Source organism: Sphaeramia orbicularis, chromosome 9 (genome assembly GCF_902148855.1).
Source record: "Sphaeramia orbicularis chromosome 9, fSphaOr1.1, whole genome shotgun sequence".
Classification (NCBI taxonomy): Eukaryota; Metazoa; Chordata; class Actinopteri; order Kurtiformes; family Apogonidae; genus Sphaeramia; species Sphaeramia orbicularis.
Genome location: NC_043965.1, coordinates 10,964,056 through 10,976,342, shown reverse-complemented (window position 1 = coordinate 10,976,342; position 12,287 = coordinate 10,964,056). Strand labels below are relative to the sequence as shown.

Genomic DNA, 12,287 nt, shown 5'->3' with positions numbered 1-12,287 from the left:
ATAAAGTGCCTGACTCAGGTGTCTTGGATGATTATCTGGATACTGAGCAGAAAATGTGGAGGATGAGATAAAAGCATCATCTACCGCATCAGCGATGGCCCCTCTGAGTCTAAAGGCAGCAGGTTCTATCAGACCGTCGAATGTGATGCGCTGTCTCCTGAGGATACAGACAAGTTGACTGACAGACCATGCAGACGGCGATGTGGCTTCAGCAGCGGAGATGTACGTTTAGTTTATAAAGAGGCTGGAAGTTTTGAAGATGAATCATCACCTCCAGAAATTGATATAATTCCATCTGTCAAGCAGCTACGGCAGCAGACAGACACAGAGAGTTTACTGTACAAGACCAGACTGTGGGCAAAAACCGCCATAGAAGACACGCTAGAGAGTTATGCAGCCTTTCGAGAGGAGGAGGCAGCAAAGGAAGAGGCTGCAAGGATCAGGGCTCGGAATGAGTACGGTCTGTGGGTTCAGATGAGATGCAGTATTCCTTTGGCTCTGAGGAGGAACTAGACGACCTGGCATTTACAGAGGGCGATGTTAGTTATGAATATGAAAACTATTACTATCCCGGCAGATTTATGTCCCCTTATGGAGAACAAGGCTATTATATGGACAAAAGCAGACCCGGTCAGGAACAAGATCCTACGCTGTCACCCACAGAGGAGCCAGTTGATGAATATGTAAATCCAATGGATGAACTTCAGAGTTTGGTACACTCAGTGTCAGAATATCTGGCTGTAAAAGAGGAGGAGATCAATAACTATGAATCAATGCCTAAACCAATTAGAAGAAAACTCCCAACACTGCCAACAGAGGCAGTTATTCAGCCTGAGGACAGTAAAAGCAAAGACACAAAAGAAACAATACCAGACATCAAGGAGGACACTGGTGTCGAGCAGGGCAAGTCTGGAGTAAAGAATGCTGTGAGCTCATTATTCAGTTCAATTACAGGATCAAAGACTAATGCTGAGGTAACAGAAACCACCACATCCCAACAACAGCCACAGGCAAACTCTGGCATTTCAAAACTGTTTTCCTTCATCCCCAAGTCTACTCCTGAAGCAACAGAAAACTCAAGCACTGCAACAGACCCACCTACCTCCCAAGCATCACAACAAGCCGAGTCTGGAATTTCCAAACTGCTTTCCTTCATTCCCAAGAGTGGTGGTACGTCCCCCCCAGTAGCTGTGGTTCCTCCTGCCTCCCAAGAGCCTTCAACTGAAAAGAAGTTCTCCCTTCAGTCTCTTTTGCCCTTTGACTCATCCGAATCCAGTCGGCAAGCTTCGATGCCAGCACAGCCTGGCACACAAGGACAAGACAGTACACCTACTGGTAACCAGACCACATCTGTAGTTGAATCCATGTTAGGACGGCTTAGTCCTATGAGGCTTTTTTCTAGTCCATCATCATCATCTAGAGAACCATCACCTCAACCATCAGAGCAAAGAAGCACATCTGCTGCAAGCAGTGAATCCCGGGAGGGATCTGTAAAGAGAGGCCCAAGTCCCAGTAGAGATGGTTTACAAGCAGAAAGACAGTTATCAGGTGAGACAAGGCCAGATTCAAGAAGTGGATCTGTTGATCTCTTACCAGATACTGGAAGCGGATCTATTGAACTTTCACTAGAAGGTGGAAGTGTGGAACTTCTTCCAGAAACAGAGTCATCTGGTGAGCTGCCTGATATTCAACAAAGAAAAACTTCTGCAGTATCTGAGCCAAAACCTGAAAACAGTTCAGAGGAATCAGGGTTCTTCAGTCCTTTCAAGAAATCTCTTTCTACCCTCATATCGACAGCACCTCCCGAAAATTCAGCACAGCCTGACACTAAGCCTGCTGAGGAACCTCTTTTAGGTGGCAAGCTCAAAATCCCTTTCTTCTCCTCTGAAAATGTTTCAGCAACATCCCAGGCAAAACCAGAAGGTGGACTACTCTCAGGGATCCTTAAATTTGCATCTGGTGAAGATGCTTCTCCACAAACAAAAAGTCCCTCCACCAGCCCAGCGAGAACACCATCTCCAAGTCGAGCTTCACTTCTTGAAAGTGTACCAAAAGGAAATACGGAAACTGGTTGGTTTTCAAACTTGTTTAAGGTGACCCCAAGTGAACCTCCTAAGGAACAAGCAAAACCACAAATGACTCCCACTGTGACATTAACCAAACCTAGTGGTCAAACCGAACCTCACATAGATGAAAATCAGGAAACGCTGACTCAGATAGATTCCCAGAGCATGACAGATGTCGAGCAAGCAGTAAAGACTGAATTTAAAGATCAAGGATCTCCCACTGTTACGGAACAAGTTAAATCTCAGTCAGAACCACAAAGTTCACAGGCTCAAGGCAGTCTTACTGGATTGTTGAAACACGAAACCACAGAGGATGTAACATTGGGAAAAACAGCTGAGCCAGGTAGTCAGACTCAAACTGGTGGACTTTTTTCAGGCATATTTTCGCCATCTTCCCAGGCTTCTCCCCAGACACAGCAGCATTCTGTCCCACAGCAGTCAGGTGGACTGCTGTCTGGATTTTTAAAATTTGCCTCTGACAGTGTTGCAATTCCTTCAAATCAGACACCATCAACATTATCAGAAGGAAAAAAAGAATCTGATGAAGTCCCTGCTTCAGCTCAGCCACCTGGCCTCTTTTCAGGGCTATTGAAAAAAGCCACTGATGCAGTGACTGGAGTTCAAACAACCGAACCCAGCCCTGAGTCCTCTGTAGTTGCTGCAGACTCTGCAGGGAAAATGGAAGAGACTGAACAAAATGTTGGTCAAGGAAAGAGTGTTACTAAAGAACTGAGTAAATCAGGATCATCAGAAGCATCTACCATTGATAAAACTCAACCTCAGCAGCAACTTGGGCATACTGGAGCCTTAGATCATTCACCAAACCAACAGCAACAGCATGGTGAAGCAACACCAAAAAATTCTTCAAAATCAACAGAAACAATGTCTCAACCTAGTGGGTTCTTAGGGGGGTTGTTGAAACTTACAGAACCTGCATCTCAGTCACCAAAAGAACCTTTGGCTACACAACCACCACAACAAAATCAGCAGTCAGGTAACGTGTTGTCTGGACTTTTTAATAAGATTGTGGAATCCAATGTTAATACATCTCAACAGCAACAGTCAGAGCCTGTTCCCCGAGAAACTAATCAAAAACCAACACAACAAGCACCTCCTCAGCAAGGAGGCTTCCTTTCTGGTCTTTTTGGAATTGGGACCCAGGACTCTGGTCCTGCACATCCTGCAATGTCCTCACAGCAAAAACAACAGCCTATCCCACCACAAAGTCAAAATCATCCACAATCAAGCAATAGACAAAACCATCAAAGGCAAAACCAAATCCCTCCACAGCAACCTACTAGTGGTGCCGGAGGGATGCTTAGTGGATTATTAAACAAAATTGCAGACACAGGAACATCACAGTCTGCAGAAAGTAAGATGACTCAGCAACCACCTAATCAACAAGGAGGCTTTCTATCAGGGCTGTTTTCAGCAGATCCACCCCAACAGCAATCTCAAAGTAGTAAATCCCCCCAACTGCAACCACAACAAGGCATCAGACAGCCACTACGCAGGCAAAACCAAATACCCCCCAAGTCTTCCACTTCTGTGCCAGATTCACAACAAGGTGGATTATTATCTGGGATTTTCAATAAATTAACATCACCTGACAATACAGCACAACAGCCTCCCCCACAGACTGTATCTCAACAAAGTGGCAAACCAAACATCGTTGGATCTGGTCAGTCTGCAAGTCAGCAACCACCTAATTCTAGTCAGCAAGGGGGATTCTTTTCTGGACTGTTTGGCCAGGCACCACCACAACAACAACAACAACAACAACAACAACAACAACAACAACAGCAACAGCAACAGCCAAACAAGAAGCCAAGTCCTCAAAACACAGCAAGCCAACAGCCCAATCAAAGTGGAGGCCTGCTTTCTGGCATTCTGAAGCTTGCATCTAATGAAAATGAACCACAGGATCAACAATTGCCTCAACCTGCTAATGCAGGCCAACTATCTAAACAAGGGCAAAATGCTGCCCAGTCAGAATCAGGGGGATTGTTCTCTGGCTTGCTAAACAAAATTTCTGCTTCTGTGGAACAGACCTCATCACCAGCCAATGAGGTAAATCTTCAATCTGCACAACAAACACAACAACAGCCACGCACAGGACAGGGCAGACCACAAATTCAGAGAACCAAGCCAGTTGAAATCCATTCCTCACAAGACATGGCAGCAGACAAAAGCTTAAAAGGTTCCAGTCAAAAAGGATTCCTCTCAAGTATTTTAAGTGGCACAGAGGAGCCATCTTCAAGGACAAAGGAGCCACCAACTTCAACCTCCCATCTGAACACAGAGGAAGTAAAATGGGACACAAATAGCACATCTCCCAGTTTGTTATCTAGCATTTTTAAAACCGGCTCGAGTGACAGCAGCACTTCTGGCCCTGGGAAGGAAACTGAGAAAGGTTTTCTTGATCGTTTGTTACCAAAGAGCAAAGAGGACACATCTTTAAGTACAGCAGCACAAAAAACTACTGTTACATTTTCTTCAGGTGTAGACACCGGTGAAAACCCTGTGCAGTCTCATGTTTGGAAGGACCCCACAATTTCCCCCACCCAGCGTTATCTTGAAGAAATTCAGCGTCTCTTGTATGGGACAGCCAATGAATATGGTTACAAGGATCTTTTGTATAACTTTACAGAACATGGTGTTATACTACCAGAACTTTATGAACATCAGTGTCTTATTGAAGCACTTTTGTGGCAACAGTTAAATGATTATGCACTTGCTGAAGCCCTTTCCACTCAAGCTCAGGAGCAGTACCAGTTGCACCAAGGGAAAATCCCACCTACGGTTAGACAACCCCAGTGGGAGAATCACTCATGGCTGGATCCTAAACAAATGGACATCAGTGACTTCAATGTACCCTCACATCCTTGGAGGGATGCTACTGCCCAGCTTTTTGAAAGCAGAAATCGCTTTCTTGAGCCAGATGAAGATCTTGTTTTATTTGACATGACCTGTAAAGACAAGAAACCCTGGAGTAGCTGTGACAACCTAAATGATCTTGATAGAAACAGAAAAACTTGGATTGTTGGATGTAGTGCTTTAAATCTATCCAAGGAGAAACCCAAGACAAGACTTAGTAGATGTCAATCACTCACAGAGTGTAGTACACATGAATTCAACAAAGCACTAGAAAAAAGCGGTATTGGTTGTGACGTAAAGGATGAAGACTTTGGTTTGAAATCGGCAACTGAATTTTTAAAACTGCTTGCCACCAAAAAGGGTCCAATAGATTTAACACGTGGTGCTATGGATTTAAGTAAATCTGCAGGAGCCACGGGATATTCTGAGGTTGAAATGCTTTTTGAGGATTCTGAGTGGTACCAGCAGTGGCTTTCACTATTGGAACAAGGGCTGTGGTGGCCAGCAGAGGCTGGGGATTGTGGATATTATGTTTATACTGATGAGGAATTTATTTACTCCCTTTTAACTGATAGAACTGGGAGACACTTATATGCATGTGCAGCACCAGAGGATATGCAGACTTTGGAAAATATCACAGAAAATATTGCAAATATTCTGAAAAATCATGAAAAGGACAAAGTAACCCTTTGTGGTTTTAAAATTCCCCTTTGTACTGAAAACAAAGACTTTTGGATTTCAGGTCAGCAACAGAGCAATTTAGGTCCTTTAGATGCCCCCGTAGACCTAACTTCTGCCCTGAGAAAAGGTGAAAAAATAATGAACATGAATTTGGAAAGCTTCTCTCAAATGTTTCAGGAATCCTTATCTTCTCAGGCAGATCAGGCAGTTGATTTCACTGTATACAAGTTGAAAAAGGTCAACGTTCAAGCAGTCCAAAGTATCAACAACAAACACAGCTGCTGTGAGGAGCCAGTGGAGGCCGCAGATCTTACTTTGAAGAAACAAAAAGGACATGGAGGTCCGTACTGGAAAAAGCAAACAGTAACAGACATGCACACTACTTCACCTGCACCACCTCCAAGGCGCTATTCAGTCCAAATGACTCCTAACAAACACTACCCTATTCCTGAAATTAAGATTGGACATGTAGATGATATACCCACAGACCAACTTAAACAGAAATCTAACTCCAAATGTTCATCTATTGGAGGAGTCTCTGGAATGTCTTCAAGCAGTAATGCAAAGAAAACTGAATCAGTGTCGTCATCAATGGCTAATACATCAACAATTAGTAAGGACTCAGATGCTTCAAGAAATTCCAGAAATCTTCCAGGACCTCCTTCTTCTTCAAGAATACCAGAACCTGTTATATCAGGAAGGAAACTACCTACACCACCATCTGTTAGTAAAGCATCTCCAGCTCCATCAACACAGGTTCCTTCTAGTAGGAGTTTATCCAGTACAGCTCCTATTTCTGTGCCTTCAGTTTTGCCACAGAGACCTCAGCTTCAAAACCAGCCACCTCAGGCTAATCAAACAACAGCATTATCTCGAGCAAATGAAAGTGTACTCGCAGGGATACACAACAACAAAGGCAAGAGTACTGTGGAGGACCAAACACCATCTCCAAAGTCTCCAGCATCTAAACCAAAGTTACATATACTAAATGACACTTCAAAGACATGCAATGCATCCTATATTCAAAACAGAAAACAAATCAGTACCAAACCTATTGACACATGTCTAGGCACTAAAGTTCTTGATTTTTCTGCTTCTTGTAAGAAAGACAAAAATGTCAGCCAAGAAGGTTCAAAATCGGAACACACAGAATCTACACAAAAAGATGAGGTTTTTGACTTTACAAAATACAAGCTGAAAAGATTGAAAGAGAAAAAACAGAGTGACACTGAGGCTGGTGGTGACCTGACTGATAAATGCACAGTTGCAGTAGACCTTACTAAACAGACTGAGGAAGATGAAGTTGAGTGCACAAATTCAGAGTGTTCAACTGCAGGTAAATCACAGAAAACAGTTTCTCAGGCCAACTATGGACCAGAAAATCAACCCAGCAAATCAGGGAGATTACCCTGCCCTAAGATAGTTGTTGATCATACATCTTCTACAAAGCATGTCCAAAGATCACCCAACCTCAGCAGTACGTCTGTAACAAATGAGACAAAACGAATGGACGCTGCAGCCTCTGGAAAAAGTGCAGTAGATAATCCATTAAAGCCATCTTTTGCAGTGACTGACAAAGTATCAAAGTGCTCTGATGCAAACATGTCATCAGTAACAAGAAGTTCTCCAAATATCCATGTTTACCATAAGGGACCTGATCTTGATAGCAATCAGAAGCAAACACATAAGACTCAGTCCCTGGAAATGTTACCTACCTCACCTCAGGGGAGCCCTGTTTCACATACATCCCATCTTTCTAGGGAAAGAAAAGATCAGCAGTATAAAGTTGCCACTGTGCCAGCAAACTCAATTAAAGCTACATTAGATATGTCTTCCAAGACAACAGTTTCACATACTTTGCAAACTGTGATCAAGGGATCATCAAAAGATCCAGTCTGTGAGCCCATGTCTTTAACAAATAAAAAAACACCTGAGGTGACTGACAAAAGTTTAAGTCGTCATGAATCTGTTGACTTGTCATATAGGAGAGAGCCATCAGAACCTCAGACGCAAGCAACAGAAAATATTCATTCTGGGCTTGTTAAGGAACACAGTTTTTGTTCTCCTACAACCACTGGGGTAAAACACACTGAGATTCTATCTAGTAGGAGGAGTGCAATGTTGCCAAGACAGCATACTCTTGTATATCAGTCTACTGAATCCCTTGAGAATTGGACACCACCCCAGCAAGCAACAGCACCAGCCTGTACAATTAAAGGGACTGTGGATATGTCTTCTAATTCTCAGTCCAAATTAAAAGAGGTGGTTCCCGAAGTGAGAAGAGAGGACACTGCCAGTGAGGCTATCCCACTAATGAGGGGAAAGCCAAGTGCAAGAGAACTTGCAAGGAAAAATTCAGTTGGTGTACCATTAGTTGTAGATATCACTTCTCAACAACCTCCTGGTAACATTAGCATTTGTCCGGCACACCAGAGTTTTGAGAAGAATGAAGTCCAGTGTCATTCAGATTCAGTCACATACGAAAAAGAGTGTCAACAGGGCACACGTGGTGTCTTCTCCCAGTTAAATCACTCACCTTTACATTTGTCACCAACTACTCAGGCATGTCAGACCACCAGTTCAACAAACTCTGTCCCAGTTGTGGCACTGGATATGTCACCTAGACTGTCCAAAGAAACACTGGGAGCCCCACCACTAGAATCTGAGTATAAGCAGAGTGATGTAATATCGCTTGTCAATAAGCAGAGTACAAGAGCAATTGGGATAGAAGATTCTGTTGGTATCCCCTTGGTAGTTGAAACCACAAATAAGAAGCAACCCCAAGCCATGGTCAGACAGCAAACTCTTGATAAAAACTTTGCTATTCAAGGTCAGCTACCTCCTTGTTCTAAGGCAGTGTCATGTTCTAGCCCACATGAAATCAATGTGTCAAAGACCATTGTTCAACCATATCTGCCATGTACTACTCCAGCAAACTCTGTCAAAGACACATTAGATATGTCAACTAAAGCACATGTACCAGACATAATACCAGATAATACAAATCCAGTGTCAATGGTAAGGACAAGATCTCCAAGTTCATTATATTCTCACTGTGACTCTGTTGGTGTTCCATTAATTGTGGAAACACAGCCCTTGCAAGAGCAGCCTAAACGGCAAAAGACAATAGTGCCATCACAAGAAAAGGGAGCTTTGCGTAGTGGATCTTTAGAAGTTTGTTACAGAACATCAGCACCAGCAAATTCCATCAAAAGTTTCCTAGACATGTCTCCAACACATAAGACACAGTTTGAAACAACTCCTGAAGTCCTGTCCTCTGGAGTTATGAAACTGGTCAGAGATAAGACAACTGTAAGACGGAGTGAATCTGTCGGAGTACCACTGATAGTGGATCAGTCTGCTTCTCACCAAGGTAGACAAGTCTTGAATGGATTCAACACAACGGAAACACTGTATAGACAAATATCCACCTTCCATAGCACTGAAGTCTTTTCTGGTTCAAGAAACGCACACAAAAGTACACATCAACAAAATAAACCAGTGGACTTCTCTGCAAAAGATAGCACAAATACAGTCCAGAATAAAAGCAATTACATTGAATCACAAAATGGAAAACCCTTGGATTTCACGAGTGACAAGATGAAAAAAGAAATGGTTGAAATAAAACAAACTATAAGGCAATCCGAAAAGAAAATATCATTTGGTGTTGTTGACTTAACAGTTGATCCTCAAATTAAAACCACCCTTTTGAGTCATCAAGATGTGAGGGATCTTTCTTCTCCTCGTTCATCTTCATCTCAAAGTAATATTTACTTTCAACAGCACTCTATAAATAATGAGTTCAAAGAAGGTACAGCAATCACTCAGACACAGGAATCATTAAACCATAAGGAATCTGCCACTGATAAGTGTGATACTAGCCAGCCTCTACCATACAGAGGACAATCAGGATGGAATCTTACCACAGCAAATAAATCTGTTTCTTCTTTGATACCTTTGCAAACAAAGGCACAGCCTTCTCCAAATTATGCAGCCCCATCTATGCAGGGAAGTGCTCCTACTTTTTCACAAAACAGAGCATATCAGCAAGACAGATATGAACATGTTGAATCAAGTAAGTCTTATCACATTCCTCAAAATTTAGTGCAAGAACAGTTTTCAATCCCACAACAGCAGCTCAAGCAACCTGGTGAGGAAATTGGTTGGAATTCATCCGCTGGCTCTAAACCACAGCTTCCAAAATTGGAAAGACAGAACACCAGTGTCCAGCATGACATGACCCCTCGACCCAAAATCCTTATCAAACAACCAACTGTGGGTGGCTTTGGAGGCGTTGAAGAAATTCCATCAGGAAGTGAAACACTGGCAAATAATAGGTCTGCTTCTAGTATTCAGCAATCACTTCACCAACATGCAACTGATCCTCCTCTACCATCTCTGGAAAACCCTGTGCAGAGAAGTGCCATCAGGGATTACTACTCAAAAGAAACTCTTCAAACATCAAAGATCTTACAGTGTGATCCAATCCAAGGTCCTGTCACTGTACAGCAACATCACACCCCAACTATACCAGCAACCTCTGTGGTGTCTGTTCAACACATATCAAAGATTACTGGGGTCACATCACAACTTGTCACATCTCAACAGGAACCAATGCATAGAAATGATACAAGTGGTTGTCTGAACCAAGGTTCTGCAATGCAAAAAACAGATCTAACAACGACGCAAGGTGGGTCTGTCAAAGGTTTGGTTTCATTGTTTAGTGGTTTGAGCCAACAACAGCCTGTCATTACAAAACCACCATCAGCAATGCCCCACCACACTCGATTTGCAACTGCACCTGTGGACTATAGGCCAAAACTTACCCCAACACAGACTGGTGTTGCAATTTCTCCTGACATGAGATCTACAATTAGTACATCTACTGTTCTTGGTCCTATGGAAGAAAGAATTTCTGTATTGCCAGGCTCTCTACCTTGTCCACCAGCACATGGAACTGTCCAAATGGACTCTAAATTACCAGATTCTGGTATGTCAAGCAGGACATGCCAAGTGACAGAGACTCACAAAGAGCTGGTACCTGAGACATCATTAATGAGCGGAGAGAGCACACAGTCACCGTCAGTGGTCTCTCCGTCCAAAGGGTTAGCACAGTCTAGTTTGATTTCCACAACTACTTCTCAAGACTGTCAGGTACCACAAGGAACAGAGACATCGGCAGAAAACTTTATTTCTCCAACCAAACATAGTCTCAGTAAAGGTGGCTCAATGGTACTTCCAGAAATACTGACAGAAGATACATCTAAAACAATTAGCCAAGAGCTTCCTGTCACAGACAGTGAGACTGTATCTGGATGTAATATATCACAGCAGAAAAATGTAGAGGAAACTAAAGAACCTCCATCCACAGAAGCTATACATCCCAACACTGGATTTGGTGAGGTTTCAAACTCAGCTTCAGTAACACAGGAAAGAGTCAGCCCACCCAAATCAATCTACATTGGCATCAGCTCTTCAGAAGTACCTTCTACTGATATGGCTATGGATCCATCTGAACCAAAACCTTATATAAGACTACCTCATATTTTTGTTTCAGCAGCAAGTTCACCAGAAGAAGAGACCAGTGATAATGAACTCAGTCAGTGTAGCAAAACTGAACAGCAAGAACCAAGAGCTTCAGATGATGCTACTAACACTGTAGTCACACTTACAGATAGTAAAGGTTTTTCACCCTCTGATGCATCTGGGGTTGTTAGTACAAATGAACATGGTTCCCAGATCATTCCAACCAATACAAGCTCAACCATGGAAAGTATTCTCTCACAAGCTGAAGTAAAAGCAGAATCTGTTGAGGTTGTGAAACCATCACCTGAACCATCTCCCAAGGAGCCATGTCCAACATCTGAAGTAGTTAGCTCTATCAGTGGAAGCCAGGGCACAACTTCAGTGTGTAGTTCACCAGAAGCTACTCAAAGTCTTCAAGAGATGGACCACAAGGCCACAGCTATATCATCAGTTGCAGTATTGCCTGAAGAATCAGAGTGTCTTCCTGTGTTGTCAGTGGGGGAAAAAGTCTCAGATCAGCCCTCAGATGTGAAATCACCCACTGAAGTTGAATGTCATGACAAAGCTGAAAAGGATGTTATCTTACCTACCCCTGAGACTAACTTTGTCCAACCTTCATCTGAAGAAACTGTGACATCCAAGGAGGACAGTCCACATGTCAAGGTTGATCAGGGTGGAGATGAGCAGTCTAATGAACAACCAACAAAAGGTTTATTTTCAATGTTTAGCAGCCCAACTGCAACCCCACAGCAGACATCCTCTCAAACTGGATTATCAATACTTGGTGGCATTCTTCCAGGTTCAACTAATAAAGACACTCCTGGTACAGGGTTGCTCTCAATGTTTGGTGGGTCAAATGCCACATCTTCTCCTGGTTCCAAAGGCCCACCAACAACATCCACATCAGCCCCACAAGAGAACCAGGGAAAGGGGTTATTCTCTATGTTTGGTGGAACCAGTGCTCAGGCACCATCCAGCCCAAGTTGTCCAACTGTTGGAAGTGGGCACCCTAGAGGTCCTCCACCTAAAGAACCTCCAAGCAAAGGCTTGTTCTCCATGTTTAGTGGATCCACCCCTCAGCAACCACCAAGTCCTAAAGCCCCACCTGGTGCAAGCACCACACCAAGAGGACCTACC

The 12,287-nt window shown here is 43.2% G+C and overlaps 1 protein-coding gene across 1 annotated transcript in view; it reads right to left on the bottom strand.

Annotated features, from left to right (window-relative positions):
* Positions 1–371, bottom strand: part of LOC115425602 (uncharacterized) — a 51,926-nt gene extending 51,555 nt beyond the window's left edge. Inside the window, exons 1-2 of the mRNA XM_030143235.1 lie at positions 343–371; positions 15–157 (exon numbers count right to left, since the gene is read on the bottom strand). Coding sequence (XP_029999095.1) covers positions 15–157; positions 343–371 — 172 coding nt within the window. The remainder of the gene's footprint in view (positions 1–14; positions 158–342) is intronic.
* Positions 372–12,287: the final 11,916 nt, after the last annotated feature.